The 20,501-nt window shown below is 51.5% G+C and overlaps 1 protein-coding gene across 4 annotated transcripts in view; it reads left to right on the forward strand.

The window, feature by feature from the left end:
- Positions 1 to 20,501, forward strand: part of LOC144732532 (uncharacterized) — a 33,784-nt gene that overhangs the window by 9,800 nt on the left and 3,483 nt on the right. For 2 of the 4 annotated variants that reach the window (XM_078613939.1, XM_078613942.1), the window contains 20 exons: positions 136 to 231; positions 1,080 to 1,153; positions 2,553 to 2,715; positions 3,578 to 3,852; positions 4,005 to 4,164; positions 4,730 to 4,857; positions 5,363 to 5,463; positions 5,884 to 6,934; positions 8,060 to 8,258; positions 9,639 to 9,854; positions 10,340 to 10,630; positions 11,601 to 11,698; positions 13,368 to 13,569; positions 14,721 to 14,981; positions 15,841 to 16,010; positions 16,430 to 16,583; positions 16,921 to 17,720; positions 18,231 to 18,350; positions 19,437 to 19,548; positions 20,036 to 20,272. In XM_078613939.1, the coding sequence (XP_078470065.1) occupies positions 136 to 231; positions 1,080 to 1,153; positions 2,553 to 2,715; positions 3,578 to 3,852; positions 4,005 to 4,164; positions 4,730 to 4,857; positions 5,363 to 5,463; positions 5,884 to 6,934; positions 8,060 to 8,258; positions 9,639 to 9,854; positions 10,340 to 10,630; positions 11,601 to 11,698; positions 13,368 to 13,569; positions 14,721 to 14,981; positions 15,841 to 16,010; positions 16,430 to 16,583; positions 16,921 to 17,720; positions 18,231 to 18,350; positions 19,437 to 19,548; positions 20,036 to 20,272 (4,908 nt within the window). The remainder of the gene's footprint in view (positions 1 to 135; positions 232 to 1,079; positions 1,154 to 2,552; positions 2,716 to 3,577; positions 3,853 to 4,004; positions 4,165 to 4,729; positions 4,858 to 5,362; positions 5,464 to 5,883; positions 6,935 to 8,059; positions 8,259 to 9,638; positions 9,855 to 10,339; positions 10,631 to 11,600; positions 11,699 to 13,367; positions 13,570 to 14,720; positions 14,982 to 15,840; positions 16,011 to 16,429; positions 16,584 to 16,920; positions 17,721 to 18,230; positions 18,351 to 19,436; positions 19,549 to 20,035; positions 20,273 to 20,501) is intronic. The other 2 variants (XM_078613941.1, XM_078613940.1) reach the window with 2 other exon arrangements.

Genomic DNA, 20,501 nt, shown 5'->3' on the forward strand with positions numbered 1-20,501 from the left:
CAGACCAGCCCAGCGGGTTTTGGATTTGGACAGGTGTCTTCGTGATCCGCTAACCCTCTCCTCCGGAGCGCTGGGTCGCAGGCGTGCGCCACCCGGCCCGGCTGACGGAGAGTCTGCGGGCGCGTTGTCCTGCAGGCCTGTTTGACCCACCCCACCGGCGCATTGAGATCCGCCAGGAGCAGCAGAGGGACATGGAAGAAGCCTTCGAGGACCTCTATGCCGGCGGCGCGAGTGAGAGAGAACGTCCTGTGATTGCACATACCACGGAACCTCATCGTGCAATATGTCCTCGAAATTATGTGGATTGATAAACCGTGGCCTGAATGAATTAAAAGGACCCATAAAATAAAACATGAAAATCGCATTCCCAAGGCTCAAAAAAATGTTACAGCGTACAATCGATACTGATATGTTGTTAGCTGTGTCTCCACGCCGCGCAGACGCATCACACATCAGGCATTCCCGGTTTAGTACCGAACTGTGCAGCAACGTCTGTAACATTGGATTGATCGTTCCAGATAGGGCTTGTGATTTTCAACAGTTTAGGCGATGTTTTTTTACCATGCTTTCATATTGCTCTTTATATTTGTACAGCAGTGAATTAGAGACAAACAGCCTCAACAACTGACACGGTGTTGGGAGGCCTTCATCCAGCAGTGTAAATTATATCATCACATCTTGTGCCTGGACGTGACCAGGAGCAGGGAGTCAACAGCACAGGCAGCTTTGGACTAGGGGTGGTGGGGGCTGTAATTTTTCCAAACAATTTCAATGGAATAAACAACACTGATCCATATAAAGGGGAACTGGCAACCCAGTATGTTAGTGATTCACAAGCAGTGTGCCACGGCAAAGTCCCCGGTGTGCCACGGTAGTTTTGGAATTAGAGAAGCTAAGAAAGACCAACTCTCCGTGCTGTTCAGTGGCTGATCCAGCCCACTCCCTTGGTTGTGACCACCCACCCACCCAGGCCGACAGTGTGCAACAACGGTCGAGCAATCTCAAAAGTGAGTCCCTTGGAATGAAAACGTTTGAGAATAACTGCAGTTGTGTGACCGCAGGATTGTTTTGTGTTGCAGGGTTGCGTGCCGATCCAAGCCTGCGCCCAGACCCAGACCCTCTACCCGCACCGTCGGTTTGCACCCAGGACGAGGCAAGTCGCAATGTCCCTAATCGCTTGTGGTTTGATTGGCATGGATAAATGAATGTTCATTGCTTCCGAATGTCTTTTTTTATTGCCTTGTTCTTAACAAATTCGTTTGTGTTGGCACAGACACACGACACTTTGCCACCATCAGCGCAAATTGTTATTAGCGTCCACTTTGTCATTGACATTTACTTTATTAGTATATACACTTTTTTTCTAAGAATGCTGTAGGAATGCAATTGTAGAGGCAGTTAACGAGAGGAGCTTGTGATGCGTGAGGTTTACATTCAGGATGATGGAGGGAAAGTTATCGGGACAGCAACTAAGGGCAACATCTAAAGCCAGACAATGGTGAAGGTGACGTCGTAACATCGGCAATGTAACAACTCATTGACTCTTCGATTAAAGTAGATTCTTATGCTCACGATGCATCAAATTGTTCGAATAAAAATCCCTTCGTTTTCAATTTGTGTACATTCCCCTGTTATGGGTTCTTGTGACCCCTGCGGTGCTCTGGTCACCCCAATATTAAAAAAGTATCGATTCTTGAATTGACCTGTGACCACGGATTGTGACAATTCATTTAATCGACAGGTGGTTAATTGTTTTAGTCCTGCTGTAAGTGTATGTTTGAAATTACACTGAGATGGAGAATGAGAAACAAATGGATAGGAAAACATACGCAGGTGAAAGACATCACATTGAGTTTCAAAAAAAGTGGGTTTGGCCTGGACACGTTGCCGGGGTCGATGGCCAATGGTTGAGGCTAACGATTTCATGGAGTCACGGTAGCGAAATGTTCACTACCTCACCTGGTATAAAGTAGGTCGTGGGCTCGATCCTGACCTTGACGCCTGTATATTTGGAGTTTGCGTGTTCTCCCCGCGGTCGCGTGGACTTTTCTCCGGGTCCTCCGATTTTTCCCTCCACTTTTAGAAACATGTGTTTAAGAGTATTTTGCTGCTAAACATTTCAAAGAGGTAAGCCACTTGGTTGAGCTATCATTTGTGGCCAGGTCCATTCTGAAAAAGAGCTACAAGCTTAGTGGGCCTTACCTGGTCAAATACAAGTCGGTAACATTTGAAACGGCGCCACCGAGGGCTTAGTGTTGCAATACAGTATTTGTACTGTACAATTAACTACACCTGCGTTGTCTATCATCTCACTTTGGCACTTGCTATAATTGATCAAATTAGCAAGTCCACCTGTGTGTGTGTCAGTAGGGAGTGGTGGTGTAGCGGTTAGCGCACTGCGCTATAAACCCAACTACCCGAGTTCAATTCCCGATCACGGCCAACACCGGTGACGGTTCCTCCGTTTTTGCCCTCCACATTTAGAAACATTCAGATGAAAATGTGCGATAGCTTCAACAACATTGACCGTGATCACCCCTTGCCCCTGATAGGAGGCCGAGAAGGTTGAGATTGCAGGACACCCGGATCGCGGCGGGCTGCTCATACGTGAAACGGAGCTACAATCGGAGGTGGCGCTAGCAGGGGAGGCAGAGGAAGAGGAGGAACCCACGGCCGGGCCCTCTACTGCTCATCCTGAGACCAACAAGGCTGCAGGTACCCATTGTGCAGCCAGCACTGTATCATCAGTGCCATTGTCAGTAACTACTGTCAACTCGGTTATCCTGGGTACGGTAATAGCAGGGAGGGTGGCCAAGATGAAACAAAAACAGGGTGTCATTCAATGATGATTAATTTAGGCTCTACAAGGTACTGGTTACCTACGTAGCATGGGGATGAAGATGTAGAAGGTGTCGTCTGTTTTTATTGTTGCCTATGTAGGTAACCAGTTTACTTTCTGATGTGTTTTCGGTCACGTGGGCAATTAAGTCGCTGATCCTGGATAAGTGAGGAGCAGTGCACGATTAAACCAGTCCGCAGGAAGACGTATTTTTCTGGCAAGTGCGGTTTATCTGCGACCCAAATTTTTCACCCACGGATAATCGTTAGTTAACCGAATCTTCTGAGCATTGAGCTGTGATAAAATCAAATGATGAGTACATTCGTACTCATTCGTGCCGCGGTGCAAGGCCATCAAGAAGTTGCTTTGCTTCACAGACGAGCGTCGTCTGCAGTAGTTTCACAGCAGTCGTCGTAATGGGTGATGTTGCTCTGTCGCTTTGTCGCTTCACGCCACTAAGTTAGGAAGAGCACGGTCCAGCCAAGTGGCTCCGTTGTGAGAGCGAGTGGATTGCAATCAGAAGGTTTCGAGTTAAAATCATGCTTAGGGGTTTACTCGGCCCATCACCCTTTGGAGGTCGTTAAAATAGGTACCACTACATGAGGAAGTGAACCGCGGTTGTTCTACGTAGACTTGCCCCTGCCATAGAAATGTGTAATTTCCACCACTAGCTCATTTTAGCAGGAAATCACTTTGAACACCCAATGAGGTAATCGCCCTTGTTGGGTCCGCATGCAGGAGGAGAGGGCTTCGAAGGCCCCCGTCGGCCTACTCAGAAGGCCCTGAGCCGCCTGCTGGGCCGCATCAACAGCCAGCGTGAGCAGTGGCTCTCTCGGGCCCAGGCAGGGCCCTCTCGGGCCCAGGCAGGGCCCACGCGGCCCGTGGATCCGCCGAAGGGGCCCTCGTGGATGGAAGCAGAGGACGAGAGCGTTGTGGCCGGGGCGGCCTCCATCGTCCGCCCACGTGAGCGGCTCGACGCTAGGCAGACGCCCTCCACGCAGCGCCACCAACAGGTTCGGGAGAGCGTGCTGATGCGCGCTCGGTGTGGCGACGTGTCCATTTGTATTCTTGGCTTGCTGGCTGAATCACCGCAATAAGCGATAGATGCGTAACGATGTACTCTCTCGCCCCCTCGATTCGGTTGTCGGATGGTGCTGGTTTTCAGGCGTCGTTGCTGGAGGAGCAGAAGAGGCAACAGCTGCTGCTGCTCGAGCAGCTGGAGCAGCAGAAGAGAGAGCTGGAGGCTCAGCTTGAGCAGGAGCGCAGTGAGCTGGAGGCCCCGGGAGTGTGCGCACACACGTGGCTTTCTGGTCGCATCCCGCCCGGTAACTCGGCCTCTGTGTACGTGTGTCTCTGCCAATATCTTCATGCCCGTGGCCTCCAGCACTTGAAATAGCAATTATGAGGGCAGTGGCTATGATCAAATAACCTGGACCGCGTCCGACCTCGTTTGGTCTCGGAAGCAAATACAATGGATCGCTAATACCCCTTTTTGGATTTATTTATGTATGTATGTATGTTGAACTTCTTTAGCACCATACGTAATAAACTATGCTAATCGGAGTTGTGGGGAAGGACAACAAACTAAACACAAACGTTTCCACTTGTACATCCGCGCCATGCCAGCGCAGCGCAGGTTCTCTCGCTGTATAGGTGGTTTTCCACCAAACCGTGTTACGCTAGCCTCGCATGACATTTTAATCTGACTTAGGGCCAAGCAGGGCCAGGGACAGAAGAGGTATGTGTGTAACGTCAGCGGTACGGTTCGGATTCTCCAGTGGAAAAACAGCCAAGCACCTCCTGAGCTGTGCTGGGATGCTCAGAGCGGATCTCTGTTACACATTCGACAAGAAGTTGAAGGGACGTGTGTGTGTGTGTGGGGCTTTACAGCCTCCAGGGTGGAAGTCAAGGCACCCGAGCCTGGTCAGCTGGACAGAGAAGCACAGGGCATGGATGATGTGGCGCAGGAGGAGCAGGGAGAGCGATCGGCGACTCTTCCTCGTGCACTTCACTCCCTGGTAACTGGAGAACGGGGGGACACCTGCTGTCACAGTTGGACCGAGCCGTCTCTACAACCAGGCGTTTGCTGGTTGAAGAGCCACTTGGTCCCACTTAAATGAAATGTGTTTGCCGATTGAAGTTTAGAATTAATTTGGATTGAGTTTATTAGGGCCCAATTGTAGGAACCACTCGAACACCCACTTGCCCGGTGGCATGGTCTAACTGGTGGGTCAGCAACCAAAATAACGAGAAGAGCCATTTTTCTCGAATTCGGTAAAAAAAATATTACAAGAGCTGCAATGCGTGTGAATATGCGAAACGGCGGTCCTTACTAAATGACGTCACAAAGTAGTCCTTGAAGAGCCACACGCGGCTCCGGAGCCGCAGGTTGCATCACTACTCGCATCACATCGCCTCGTTGTTGATTACGATCATGTTGATGCTGCTGATGCTGAACTTGATAAAAAAGAAATTACAAAGCTCTGTGATGTAAAGTTTTGCTTTGGACTATCCCTCCCCCAGGACACGACACCACGGGGGGCATTGGAGCCTGCGCTGTCCAGGCCAGATGAGCACACTCTCGCTGTTCGGCTCCACCAGCAGTGGCTCCTGCAACAGAACAGGTGATTCCCACGCTCGCAGATCACAGCAGAGGCCCCTGCCACCCAAGTAGCTCTGAAGCCCCTGGGTTTCACAGCTACTTGGGTGGTATCTGCTTCTGTAGGCTGTTCTTCAACACAAAGGGTTGCACTGCGACAGATTCGAATGACTCTGAGAGCACAGTCGGGATAATATTGAGGGAAAGGGCAAACAAATAAGAAATGATCAACCCATCCAGCTATGAGTTCGAAGTGTTATTTCTGAAATCATGAATCTGTGCACATTTTCAATGTATTCTAGCGATGTGCGTCAAATGCTGGGTACTTGCTTTTCAAGTGAGATTGTTGCTTTTGTCAAATTTCCCTATATTTTTTAGTTTGAATGGACAGGGTGACCAGTGCACTTTGACCATCATACACAGTCGCTCGTTTGCCTCCTCGCAGGATGCATCAGCAGTCCGTGGAGGATGCCCGTGAGAGGCTCAAGGAATACCAGGAGGTGCTCAAGAAGAGGTACTCCGCCATCTTCAGCTCCGCGCCACCCACTGCTCAATCCGTGGCCATTCCTTCACCCGCGGTCACTGCAGCTGCGGCCCCGCCATCACTTCCTGTCAGCGGCCCGCACGGGGTGGCAGCGCTTCCTTCCAGCGCCTCACCGCTTGCGCCCGACAGAACCGTTGGCGCGTCGCCCTCGGGCGGGGAGGCGTCGCGAGCGGCGATGTTTTCGGATCGGCGGTTGACGGGAGCCGACCTCCCGTGCATGGACACCTCGCTCCTGCCGTCCCCACGGCCGGCCGCTCCTTCGCTTCCGCTGAGCACGGCGGCCTCGCCGGCGGAGCTCGCGTTCGAAGGCCGCGTCCCGGCCTCGCCCTCTCGGCAGCGACAAGCCCAACTTGCGTCCTTCGTGCCCGCCGCGTTCCCGCTGGGCAAACCGCGGCAGCAGAGCAGGGTGACGGTCTCCGGTGCCGAACTGCCGCGACGGCAAACGCAGTCTGACGCTCGAGCGCGGGTAGCGCGTGGCGCCGCGGCCTTCTGGTGGGGACTCCCGGAACCCCCCACCGCAGTGGAATTGACAGACCCCAAACAACTTGTCCCATTCGAGGGAAAGGGCTCGACGGTGCCGGAACCTACGTCACGAGGAATGCTCGACTCGGAGCTGGACGAGGGAGGGGCGGCTGCCTCCGGCGTGGGACCGCGAGGCCCAGCGGTTCCCTCGTGGCTCGCCGGGCACCGGGGTTCCCTCGCCGGGCGAGCGGCGTTGCCAGCCGAGCTCGAGGCGCCGTCGCCGGCGGACTCCGATCCCCTGTGGCCGGCGGAATCTGCACCTCGGCCGTGGGATGCCCGGGAATTGCCAGCGATGCCGACGTGCGGGTGGGAGGGCGAGGGCGAAGTGCAGAGGTGGACGCAGGGCGCTCGGCAAGACGAGGAAGGAGGAGTGTGGAGCGGCGATGAGGGTGTGCAGCAGCAGCGTGACCTATCCCGCTCCAGTGAGGAGGTGCGGTAACCACATTCTGTAGTGTCATTTGTCGTATTGTGCTTGCAGCAGCTGTGTACAGCCTTTGTAATATATAAAGTGCTTTCACTATTTATGATATTATATACCTGCAGCAAGTGTCATGCTTTCTTATTATGTTTGTTAAGTTCTTGTGGTGCAAGATAAGTTGCCTTATCAGTCTTGGAATAGTTTGTGCCAATGTATGCTTTAAAAAAAAAGATCTTACTGAAGTAAATTGTTGGGTGTGTCAAGAGCTCATGACAAAATCACCTGTAATGTGCCTTTTTATCTTCAGATCCCGAAAGCTAAGCATATTTTTAAGTCTGGTAAATGCTTGCATGCCCACTATGCAAATGGTTGTTATAGTTTTCTAGGTGGTGGGCAGCAGAGGTGCACTGCATCATAATCATCCTCGCAACCCACAGCAACCAACATGGTTAAGTCTGGTCACATAACTTCTGTGGCCCGCAGCATGGCATGGGGAATCGCTCGCTCAACGGTGGATTCACAAAGGGCTCCACGTGCAATCATATACAACTACACGTGTCATGAGCTTAAGGATTGATGTTCATAAATGAATCTGCAATTTTCCACAGCCATTGGATAAGATCTTGATTTAATGATTTAACGTTGGTAGTCTACACTGGTATACTGCTTCACGGTCTGTATGCCTGGGCGGTGGTGGCTATGGCATGCCTACAATCCAGCACTGTGGAAGCTATGTTGTTGAATCCCACAAATGTTGTGAAGCGGCCTTCCTGTGGGCGTCAATGTGCCATGCCCTGGTTCGCTAGAAGACGATGGTACAGCAAGTGGCCTAATCTCCATCTGTTTTCATCTGTACGGGGAAATTAGTGTAACCCCCTTTCACATCCTCCGGTTTCCTCCCACACGTGCTTAAATTGGCTGAAAACTTCTCGAAATAAAATGTAATAACCCAATGCAGGACCCTCCTAAATAGAGTCATTGGACTCGATGTGTCTTTCCTGGTAAATAAGTAATTATTATTATTAGTCTGCCATCGTCGGGTTTAACAGCCCGGGTTTGTCTCCCTGCCTACATTGCGCGCTCACCGGTGCTCCGACGCACACGGAGAGGTAACATGCGTGCGTTTGGTCATCACAGATTGGCGTCGGGGGCGGTGAGAGGCCGGCGGGCGCGTGGGAGAACTCCGAGCTGGCTCAGCGGTACCACCTGATGTCTTCCCTGTTCCGAGCCCTGGAGGGGCCCGGCAGTGCCACAATCCCGGAGTGGAGCCACGCACAGGAGCTGGACCACATTGGTGAGGAGGCAACGGAGCGAGGCGCCTTCAACTTGTTGTCTGGTGAGCGTGGGGACGTCCATGGTCATGACCCAACATTTAAAATCCAATCTCTTTGTCCCTGTCAGAAGTCTGCCTATCGGTTTGAGTGAGATTTTCTGAATTGTAGTTTGGATGAAGATTGTCGGGATGTTTATACTATGTTTAGGAGGTGTTAGGTTTGCAAACGTTTACCTTTGGCAAATGTCCACGTAGCCTTTGCACTGGAGTCGGCAGATCAAAAGTCAATGTGCAGAAATGGGGTTACTCGAGCGATCCTGACAGCCACGCGACTGCGGTGAGACACGGACCATGGTGCCTCTATTGGCCTGCCAGCCCTCCTGGAGAAGCCTTGCACTGTTGAGGACCTCCCCAGGGCTACAGACTGGGCCACAGCATCGTCATCTTGTGCCTGATTCTGGAAAAACCTTTAACTGTGGTGGCAAGACATGAGAAGCAGTCTTTTGGTATTGCCCCAGGCATGTTTTGCTCCTGGATTGTTGTTGTTGTTATTAAAATGTAAACATTATGGTTTGACGAGGTAATGGATCTGAGTGTCTTCCTGTTGTAATATCACAGTCTCATTCCGATAAGTGTAAAATAAAAAGGCAGTTCAATTTGCAAAACACTCTAAAATACAGTCATTCTAGTTTATGAAAAATTTGTCACAATACAGTAACCTTGGTGAAATAAAATACATATTTGCGTTACGCATGTTGAACTTCTTTTGCATTGTACGGAGCCAGCCGTGGTAATCGTAGGTGTGGGAGAAGAACAACAAACTAAGCACAAAAATCAGTTCTAAAGAAGCGTCTAAATGCCTCTCAAGACATCCAGAAAGGTAAACAATTGATTATTTTATGGAGGCAGTCCTAGGCAGAGGAAAGAAAATGAAAATCTTGAGCATGGACTTGAACGGGGCAAGGAGTCGATAGGACAGAAGGCCGAAATACTCGCAAACCGCATGGAGCTTACACTTGTTCAACACAAAGGACATTGTAATGCGGGGGCCACATTGCCTCTGGTGTTGCTGCTCATGCTGGTGCCTGATTTGCGTCTCGCCACAATGGCGACCATCGTGGCGACATGTTAATTGCCTCGCCTGGTATGCAGGAGGTCGTTGGTTCGATCCCGACCCTGACGCCTATATATTTGTAGTTTGCATGTTTCTCTCCCCGTGGTCGCATGGATTTTTCTCCGTGTCCCTCCGGCTTATCCCTCCACATTTAGAAACATGCGTTCAGAGTATTTGGCTGCGAAACATTTCCATATGATAAGCCGCTTCTTTGAGCTATCATTTGTGGCCAAGTCGCTTCTGAAAAAGAGCTGTATAGCTCAGTGGGTCTTACTTGGTTAAAGAAAAAAAAAATAGTTGGTTCTTTTGGTGTCGTGCCTGTGTCTCAGAGGGCGAACCGCTGCCGGCCGCCGGACCGCTTCTATCCGGAGCTGGCGGGCTCGCGGTGGGCGTGGATTCTGTCTTTCACCTGGGGCGGCCCGTCCGCGAACGGCCCCCCGTGGCCCGCTCACGCCTCGGCCTTCTGGGACTCATCGAGCAACACGAGCTGAGTGCCATCCTGGAGGTGGACACGCCACGCAGCGACAAGCAGCGCTCTGCCCTCGGTCAGCACCCGCCGTGCACCCACACTCCACTGACACGTTCATCATCGTCACATCCACCGGCTTCTCTAGTCCACACTCCATTGATACGTCCACTCGTCTGGTCTTGCAAAGTGGTCGATACAACTGTTGCACAGACGCTATTATTTTCTTCTTTCACAAAACCAGATATTACTCCCCATTGCACAGCTATTTAGATTCGTCAACAAAAAGCTAATTTAGAATTTCTGTACATTTTCATTGACATTTTATAATGCTTTTGGGATTTCAAAAAAATTGCTATTGTGTTTCGTGAAAAACCTTTGGGCGTTGACAGTCCCCTGCAGATCTAGAAAGGATGGGTAACCACTGTTGGAGAAGTGAGCTCTCCAGAGCTACCAGCAATGCCATGAGCAAGTCACAGCAGAGCTGCACCTTGACTGCATCTGCGCGACTGGGCGTAGCAAACGCCCTCGCCATGGCGCCACTACCGTTTCATTTACTCGCAGGCCTGGGCGGCTCGCTGCTGGAAGCGGCCGCGGGCAGCGAGTTTGGGGCCTCGTGCCGGGAGCGACTGCGTTTCTCCGGCGCCCTGGGTGAGGATGAGGGTGAGGATGAGGGTGAGGAGCTGGGCGAGGACGACTCGTACAGGGACGGGCGACTGGAGGCGTCGTCTCGCGTCTCGGCCGAGGGACGTCCACGCTCGTACTCCCCGGGCGACTCCGTCGACGGTGGCGGCGGTGGCGGCAATCGCAACTGGAGGGACGTACTGCTCGCTCCGTCCAGCAGCACGCGGGACAGTAGGTCCCGCCTCACTTCTCGCTACCCACGTTGAGTAAACTTAAACTAAACTTATTTATTTTACCGGGTAAGGCTTACTGAGCTATATAGCTCTCTTTCAGAAGCGACCTAGCCACAAATCTTAGCTCAACGAAGTGGCTTATCACATGGATATTTATAGCGGCCACATTCTCTAAGCGTGTGATATTGATTCTAAATGTGGAGGGAAAAACCGGAGGACCCCGAGAAAAATCCATGCGAACACGGGGAGAGACACGCAAACTCCAAACATACAGCAGGCGTCAGGGTCGGGATCAAACCCATAACCTCCTGTATACCTGGTGAGTCGGTTCAAATTTTGGCGGCCTGGTGCCTCTATGGTCGAATAAGGTCATGATCGTTATTGAGTTCAGCATCATCATTGTCTGCGTCATGAGCGTTATCCTCGGCATCATTATCATAGTCATCATTACCATCATCAGCATTGTCGTCACTCCCATTGTCATCAGAATCATCATTATTAGCATCGTCATCAGTATCAGCGATTGCCTCTCGACTGCTGGATGAAACACAGATGTCGCGATTGCTCATATCTGCAAGGCCACAATCTGTCTCGCTTATGCACATGAACTGATCCCATCGTTCCTGCAACTTGTAGGCGCCTGCTGGTTGCAGGGTGGGTCCCATTCATAGCTTAATCTCGGAACGTGCAAGCGGTTAGCGTTAACTTTATTTGGAGAGGTCTAGCGCCGTTGTTTTTCAAGACATTGTACTCCCCACAGAGAAGTGTAGCGACATGACCGCACTCTACGATAGCTGGTGCCAAACTGTGCCACACACCCTTCCGTATGGCCTTGTATTTTATAACTTTATCGGTGAAGTTATTTAATAACTTTATCGGTACCGAGGCTCCCATGTACGTTATCGGAATGGGTAAGGGTTATATATTTGGATATCCCGTCTGTAACCTCGTCCTGTTCCATTTTCCAGGTTCAACTCGGTCACCTGCAGTGCCGCTTGGCATTTCCGCCGACGTGAGCCTGGGAATGCCATCTTTCTTCAACGGAAGCCGTCTCCCACACAGCGAGGTTTCCACGCTCTTCCTCACGCATGTTGTTGTTATTGTTGTGCACTGCGGTAATGTCCGCGTCGCGATGATACGCATCGTTTCAACGCGGTCAGTGCTGCGGGATGTCTAACACAAGCGCCAACTCTGCTCCTTCAGCGTCGTTGGTTTCACGGTGAAAGTAGAATAGAAGCAGCGGAAGTAAAAGTGTAAAGAAGGTTGAACAGGTTCAGGTTCCTCTCTGAACTATAATGTCATGTGTGTATGTTGAACTTCTTTCGCACCGTACGTAGCCAACCTTTCTAATCGGCCGTGCCGGGGAAGGACAACGAACTAAACACAAAAATAAGTTATAAATAAATTATTTTTCAATGTCATTAAGAGCCTATTTTATCAAACGATGATAATAATCAATGCAAGTCAAGTGAGTCACGGTGGCACCCTACTGACATCCCTGGTTTTAATTCCTCAGTACCGTAATGTATTGAGGACACAATAACTGAGCACCTGACCATGATTGAAGTGTTTTTGTCTGTTCTCATTCATAACGTTTTAAACTTGTTGGAAAGCCCAGAACACAACCTGTGCGCCTGCAAGAAGTATTTGTTTTTTGGGTTGAAATTTCTGTACATGCTCAAATATGGCTGTGCTGTGATTTCACGTCGCGTGCAAGGCATGATGGGAAGACTTACGCTCACAATCGGACCTTTTGCTGTTGAGAACTCGCTGTTTGCATGTGTTTTTATTTTCAAAGTTGGCATCTGTCCGTTGACGCTTGTGTGGATTTGGGATGTTGCCAGACGATTTGTCGACCTACAGTGCTTTGTCCCCTCGGAGGCCGGTGATGGCTGCAGCATCGCAGGCCGATGATGAAAACTTAGCCAAATCTGACCCTGCTTCTGGGCCCCGTGCCCAGAGGAGAGTGGGGCTGATTGCTCATTCCCGAGAAAAGCATTACCTCTGAGCCTGAGTTCGTCTGTGTGCGTGTGCGTGTCCGCGTATTTGTGTGCATATTTGCGTGCGTGCGTGTGTGTCCGCGTATTTGTGTGCATATTTGTTTTCACTTTGTGATGGTGGGTGTTGTGTCGCGTGTTGTTGTGTATAGTTGCGCTTTTTTGTTTTTCTCGCTGTGTATTGTCGGCGTGTCGGTGCGCTGTGTAACACGGAAGTGTTTTTGTTTTGCATCTGAGCAATGATGACCATAAACTGTTCCTGACAAGAGACTGCCAACGTGCAGACTCTCCCGTGAAGTTCTCTACACTTGAACTGAGCTCAGATGCAGGCCACTGTCTGTTAATATCCATTGTCACTCATTGATATGGTGGACCTTTCATTTCACAACATGGCTTATTCACCAACATCATAAGGCAAAATAGTTATTCAGAATGTATGTATGTTGAATTGCTTTTGCACCCATACGTAGCCAACCGTGCAAATTGGAGGTGCGATTGTAAGGTAAGAGGACTACAAAAACCTTGGTCTTGCTTCAAGGACAATGTTTGCAAATCTTATAAATGCTTATGAGCTCCCTCAATTATCTCGTTATACCACATTTTACTTTTTTAGTCAAAAAAATAACTGTATTGGACAGCAGTACACAAGCACGCTGCTGGGTGAATAAAGGGCATTGTTATTATGTATTAATGGCATTGCTGTTGCATTTCTGTCACCACGGCTGACCACGCCTTAAGGCATCTCCCAGCTACGTGGAATGGCAGACCCCCGCAGAGGCCCGGGCCTCCCTGGGGAAACATGCAGCCGCTTCTCTCTCGGCCTCTTCTCCCTCGGCCGAGTCTCCCGCAAGCAGTGAGTCTCTGGCCACCACCTCCCCAGCCTCGGGCGCCATCTCCAGCGGCAGCCTCGTCTCGCTCTCCAGCGGCCGGCTGAGCCAGGGTGAGTGGCACGCTGCCGCGAGTACCTGGCAGTGAAGGTTGCGTACGGCGGTGGTGTGACTACGTGCTGGAAGCGGTGGCGTAGTGGTTAGCGTGCTGCGCTTAGGACCCGGTGACGCGGGTTCGATTCCCCCTTACGGACAACACCGGTGACGGTTATGTGAACCGGTACTGGGGCTCTCCTAGGTCAATGTGGCCTCAAATAAGTATCTGGTGCCGTGTGTAAACACTGCCACTAGGGAGACGAGCCGTCGGGGCGTGGTGCTGGCCACCCACCCCCTCGTGTGCCGTGCTGGCCTTAGTCGGTGCTACTCGCTAACAGCGCTCGTACCTGCCATTTGCTGAGGCTATAAGGGTGATCATTGGTGGGGTGGCTGTTAGGGGGTGATCCTTGGTGGGGTTGCTAAGGATTTAGGCTATGTGGTGCTGCAATCTCATGGTTTGCCAAAGAGCAGGGGTAATGAACCTTTCCCTGGCTGAGGGCCCAATAGACCTTTCAAATACTTGTTTACACAGTAGACCTGCAGTCTCAAGGTTGCTGCTTCGATCTCCCTTTGTGGCAGTTGAAACAATGGGAAATGTGCCTCTTGGTCCACCCCCCCTGTTGCTGTCCTCCCAGATGTAGGCGCACACAGAATTGAGAGGTTGCGTGCAGTTCGAGTTTGGGTACTCCCACATCATCCAAAACGTTTGGCCAGCGTAGAAGAGTAGGCCATATAATTATGATAATTGACACTTATTAGGTGTCTTTCACAATGTCTCAAGGTGTCGTGCATCAAAAGGACAACGAAAATAAATAAGGAACCGGTTGGCAACAGAAGAGCCAGAGAGGAGCAAAGCCAATTATAAGAAGGTTGTTTTAAAGGAGACGTGTTTTCAGTTGGGAAATATCAACACTGTCGGAGAGCCTGATCTTCAATGGTCGGGAGAGCCACATTCGGGGAGGGGGGGGCACCAGTCGGGAGTTCCACAACCTGGAGGCCACCAGTAGAAGTTCCACCACCAGGAAGCCACAAGTAGGCCGCTTACTGTAGTTTGTAGGCCTTTCTGCCAGCAGTGGCGTGAGTAGGCAATTGCAGGGCTGCACTGTTACCATATTAGAATTTATTTTCATTGATTTTATTTGAACGGATGCTGCATGTCAATTGATAGAAACGCTTGGGGAGGACGGGGCGCGGGAGGTCTGGGCGAGGCCGGCTGCCGCTGCGGGCGGGCCGCGTGGCCCTCCGGCCCCACCAGGCGGCGGCCAACAGGGAGACCCTGACTGGATGCTCTTGCCACACGGCCCGCACCGTGCCGCCCCGTCTGAGCACAGCTCCATCTACGAGATCATAGCCAAGTACACGCAGCCAAAGCAGCAGCAGCAGCAGGGTGCCCAGCCGTCGACGGAGCCGCGCGTCGCCCTCTCGCACGGTGAGTCCTTGCTGTGGCCCTGCTCACCGATGGTAACTACCTTGCCTGGTGGTATACAAGAGGTCATGGGTTCCATCCCAACCTTGAAGATGTCTGTATGAATCTTGACTTAAAGCTTTCATGACTGCAGGAATTCATATTCTTTGGGTTTTTCTGTGAAGTCACGTAGATAGGTTCAAAGAAAATAATAAAAAACTAGGACGTTTCGATTGCAACACAAGCGTTCGTTATGAGGAAGATGACGAACGTTTGTGTTGTGATCGAAACGTCGTAGTTTTTTGTTATTTTCTTTGAACCTATCTACGTGACTTTACCGAAAAACCCAAAGAAGATGTCTGTATATTTGGAGTTCGCATGTCTCTCTCCCCGTAGTCGTGTGGATTTGTCTCCGGGTCCTCTGGTTTTCCCCTCCACATTGAGAATTGACTTGCGTTTAGAGTAATTGGCTCCTATAAATTTCCATGTGATACGCCACTTTGCTGAGCTATTATTTGTGGCCAGGTCTCTTCTGAAAAATAGATATTTAGCTCAGCGGGCCTTACCTGGTAAAGTAAAAAAAAGTTTAGTTTTAGTTCCAGGCGTATCTTCTAAAATTACATGTGCCGGCTTGTATTGCGGAGTAGATATAAAGTTGTTGTGCAGCAATGTGCCTCTAAACCCGGCATCCCGCACTCACCACCGTAGTGAGTATGGTCAAATAACCCTCGCAACCTGCACGGTGCTTGGAGGCTTTCATCCTAGCAGTGTAGGTCCCGTGATACATAATGACATCACGGGACCTACCTGGGCATCATGACGCGTGTACGAGACGAGATGTTGTTCGTCGCCCTCTCGGCCGCACCTCCACCACGGCCGGCAGAGCCTCCGGCGGGGCAGGCGGAGTCGACCGACACGTGGGACCCCAGTTTCGACGCGGGGCCGGACCTGAGCTGCGTGGACGCCGGGGCCCTGGAGTTTGAGCCTCTGGCCGCAGGGCCCGACGACACCCTCGACACATCCTCGCTCGCCGGCGACGCGCGCCCCTCGCAGGTTCACTCTTGTTTGTCGCTTTTATTTTGATTTAACAAACGATATCTGGACATCTTAGCATTAGACGAAGAAATCACGAGTGCCTCTCGCAGGCTTGTGTGCAAACCTGTGCGTTCGAGAACGGCCCGCTGAAGCGGATACCATCGAACTGCAAGTGACCTCTCGTCTGGACAGTAGAGGGCAGTACTTTCCCTCTCTTCCACCGAGGGCAATGTTCATTGCGTCGCATTCAAACTGATATTTGTATTCTCATAGCTGGAATTGAGACCTTCAACTCGCTACGCTTGAGAACCCAGTTTAATAATAGCCCCTGATGTACGATGAGGAAGATTGATTAACTTTTTGACTGTGAAGTCACCTAATTTGTGGAACTGTCACCGATGTATCGACGATTGTGCCTCCACCGTCTCCTCTCCCAGAGTCTGGCACTGTCTGGCACCGGCTCAGGGCTCAGTCGGATCTCGGGTACGTTGTCCGACTCGTCTTGCCCGAGCGCATCCCTCTCATCCGCGCTGAGTGTTGCGTCTAGCCACCCTGGACATCGCGAGTCCCAGCCCCAGTCCAGGGAGCCAGGTAAGACCCGCTGGGTATCACAGTCGGTTTCACCTGAAGTGTTTTAAACCACGGTAAATGCTCACGAAGCTAGACAAAAGAATGTGTGTTGTGGTTCACGCACTGCACTGGGAAGCCAGCAACCAGAGTTTGATTCCCAGCCATGGCTAACATCAGTGGCGAGCGATATGTCTGCATTGGTACTGGCGCCAACCCACGCTGACCAGTTTGGTCCAGTATGATTAACAACCCCCCATTGACAAAAGGCTAACACTAAATGTATTGTGGCACTGTTTTTAGGAATTTAACTTCGTGACCACGCGCGAGGGATTTTGACGTTTTGCTCGTCGCATGACAGGCGAGGACGACGACCCCTCCTTTCGGGCGCTCCTGCCGGAAGTGACGCTGGGCGATTGCAGCCTGGTCACACAAGACACCTCATCCAACTCCCCTTCCGGTGCCTCGTGCTCGGTCAGCAGCCCCGCGGGGTTGGCCGAGGGCGGCACCTCCGACACGTCACACGTGGCGCCGGGGCCCGACGAGGAGTCCTCCGGCGGGAGCGCGGCCACGCTCGTGTCCGTACCGAGTCGGCCTTTGCCGCCGGCCACGGGAAGCCTGCAGCGAAGCTGTACGCTCGCAGCATCCGGAGAGACGCAGCAGCCGCCCCGTGGCGACGACGACAGCGTGTCGGCTCGTAACACGGACACCACCGGAGCCTCCGACCGACCGAGCCCGGACGCGTCGTCGCTCCCCGAGCAAGCGCTCCTCGCGACGGTCGACTCGCCCTTGAGCGAGTACACGCTGGCGGAACACTACAGCAGCGCCACCGCACGGTCGGATCCCGAGCTCAACCGTGCCGACTTCCGGGCGTGCGCCGCTCTCAGCGACTACGGCAGCAGCTTTTGGAGTTTGAGTTCGGACTGCGGCGGCAGCGGCAGCGGAGTCCCAGCAGCGGCAGTGGGCGGGAGCGGCCGGGCCGACGAGCGCGTGTGGTGTGAGCTGGCGAGCAGGCGGGAGGGAGGCGCGGGGGCCGGGTGGGACGTGCTATCGTCGGGGGAGCTGGGACGGCAAGAGGAATTCCGTCGGATGGATTCCTGCTCGGCTTCGTGGAGCCAGGATCTCTCACTGCTGCTCGCCTTCCCCGGCACGCGTGTGTGGGTGGGTACGAGCTGCGTGCAGCCGATCGTGCGCGCGTTTTAAATACGATGTGAGCGTCATAGTGCGTGTTGGATAATCGACTACAAAGCTTCGTAACATATCACCCTATGTAACTGCATTGTCATAATGCGGATTCACGATTCTTCTTTGTGTTGTGTGTATTGTTCCTACTTTTTTTGTCTTGTGCTTACATTTTTATCAGATGTAACCTAAAAGTACCGTGTGGACATTAGCTTATAGTTTTCAAAAATCAAAAAAAAAATTACATTTTTACACATGAGCATAAACATTAATTGTAATATATGAATTGATGCAACGTTACACACGTAGGATTTCATACTGATCGACTTGGCACTGCCGGGAACCTTCATTGCTGGCGGTGGGGGGCAGTGTACGAATAAGCAGCTGGGGTGGGGGGGAGGGGTGTGTGATGGGGGTGCGGTCCCTCGGCAAGCGTGGGAGGCTAAATGCTGCCCTCCTCTCTTGCTTCTCCCCCACGCGGACGTTCAGGACTCGGGCCAGGAGATGGGGATCCTGGAGGAGCCCGAGTTGACCCTGGTGACCCTGACGGACACGGAGTCGAGCGTACAGCATGAGCTGTCGCTGGACGTGACGCTCGAGGGCGACACGGTAAGCGGACGCACGTGACCGGCGATATTTCTCGCGATCGCTCCGTGTCTTTGTCTCCGACGTGAAGTTTGTTTTTTATGATAGTTGCTGAGCACAGGCCCAAAACCCCCTAAATGTCAATTGTTCAGCAACAAACAGCACCTTTGCAGGTGTAATAGATAAGAGTTAATGTTTTATCTTTTTATTGAGCAAAGTTATACAAACTTGGGTAAAAAGACAATGGGAGGGAATTATGTGGATTCAACAAGTGGAAAAAGGGGTGTTACATAAACAAATATATTGTACTGTATCACTCTGTAACGTCTTTGTTCCCCCGCCTTCAACAACCCCGAACTGGCCAGCGTGGTGAAGTGGGGAAATATCCTCCAACAAACCGGCAGACTTTGGGAGGCCCTTATCCAGCAGTGGATTGACAAGTGTGATTCATGCATCGAGAGGGCTTATCTGAGCCTCACCTATGTGTTGACTTGGCCTTAAAAAATAAAATATCCTCGTGTTTTGCTTAAGTTTGTGTTTTTTTTCGCACCCCTGATTATCACGGTTGGCTACATCTGGTGCGAAAGAAGTTTTAACATACATGCCATGGTATCATCACTGGGGAGACAAAGGTGGCCAGTTATGGTGCTGATCACATTCCACCCCCTTGTGTAACTGCCCCAACCTTAACAGGTGTTCTCCAACAGCTATTATCCTAACATTGTATAAGGCCCGATAGCCAGAATAGAAAACCTACGACCTATAGGATAGATACGGTCCGCGACTATATTTCATCCGGTTCACAGCCACGTGAGGACTACTACTTAGACACGGCCTGCAAACAATATTTGTCAGCATCCCAGCCGCATGACTCGGGTAATAGAGGGGAATATCTTCGACCTGTTAACGCTGCGTGCAGAATTTTCACGCAGTCACTTTTGGTCGCTGCAAAGTTCTTCTTGCAGTGACTGAAGTGGGTACGCCAAAAGTATTTACGATTCCTATTCGGCCCTCGGTTTGTCAGTAAAAGGTTCCTCACCCGTGCTATATCGGATCGAACTTTGCACGTAAAACTTCTCCCGGATTGACGATGCTGTCATCTCGTTGCAGCGACCGCCTGCTGAGGACGATGAAGTAGCGGGGCGGACGCCAGGCTATGCTACGGATTCGCCGGGACAGCAGCAGCCGGGCCCGAGCGCGTCGCTTCAGTCGACAAGCGAAGGTGCGCGTCTCCGCTGGACTGTGTTGTTTCTTTTTGTTTGCATTTTGACTGCTTGTGTTGTGGTTATTGCAAACATGATGCCTTGTATAAAGGTGTCAATTTTTGTACCAGTTGAAAGGGTAAAAAGCTATTACTGTACAAAAATCCATCGCAGCAAATTTGGTTCTGTTCTCAATTTTACTTAATTTCTGTTCCGGGAAATGAACATCAGTTTCACTGTCATCAGATGAACATTTACTCTCATATTTATCAGAGCAGGAGGGAAATGCGTAGTCACTTAAAATAATATTCAAGGTAGCTCTGTGATATCCGCTTCCTCGAGCAGTTATCAAACACGAGGGGTTGCACTTCTCTGCGAGAGATCCAAATGAATACTTCCTTTCTTGACATTACACCGATAGCCGTCACCGGGATGAACTGGGGAAGTTGTTTTTTTAAACGTACAGACGCGAACATTAATTAAAGTGGCAACGTGTCTGCCTGCCAGTGGTCGTGTCGGGCTGCGGACACTCTGCGTCCAGCCTGCAGGAGGCGTTCCAGCGGAGGAAGCGGGACTTTATCGTGCAGTCGGAGAAACGCGTACGAGAGACGAGGAGGAGAGAGCAGGCCGTGCCCAGCGCCACCGCCCAGCGCGCCAGGGAGCGCAGCGCCAGGGAGCGCAGCGGCAGGGAGCGCAGTGGCAGGGAGCGCGCGGGCGGCGCTGCCCCCGCTAAGCTGGTCGACGGTGAGTCGGCTCGTCCGCCAGGTCTGCACGACTCATTAACGTCGTCATCGTTGGCTATGATCTGTTCACCGCTGGATGAAGGCCTCCACAAACCATCACCATATCTCTGTTTTCCCAGACCCATCTCTTGACCGTTGTTGTACCTTTGTGCTCAAACAACCATCCGTGTCAGAAAGAAAATGTTCTGCTTTGTTTCCATGGGTTACATTATATAACGAGTTTTTTTCTG

The sequence above is a fragment of the Lampetra planeri genome, chromosome 43 (genome assembly GCF_965212315.1).
Source record: "Lampetra planeri chromosome 43, kcLamPlan1.2.h2, whole genome shotgun sequence".
In the NCBI taxonomy this organism is placed as follows: domain Eukaryota; kingdom Metazoa; phylum Chordata; class Hyperoartia; order Petromyzontiformes; family Petromyzontidae; genus Lampetra; species Lampetra planeri.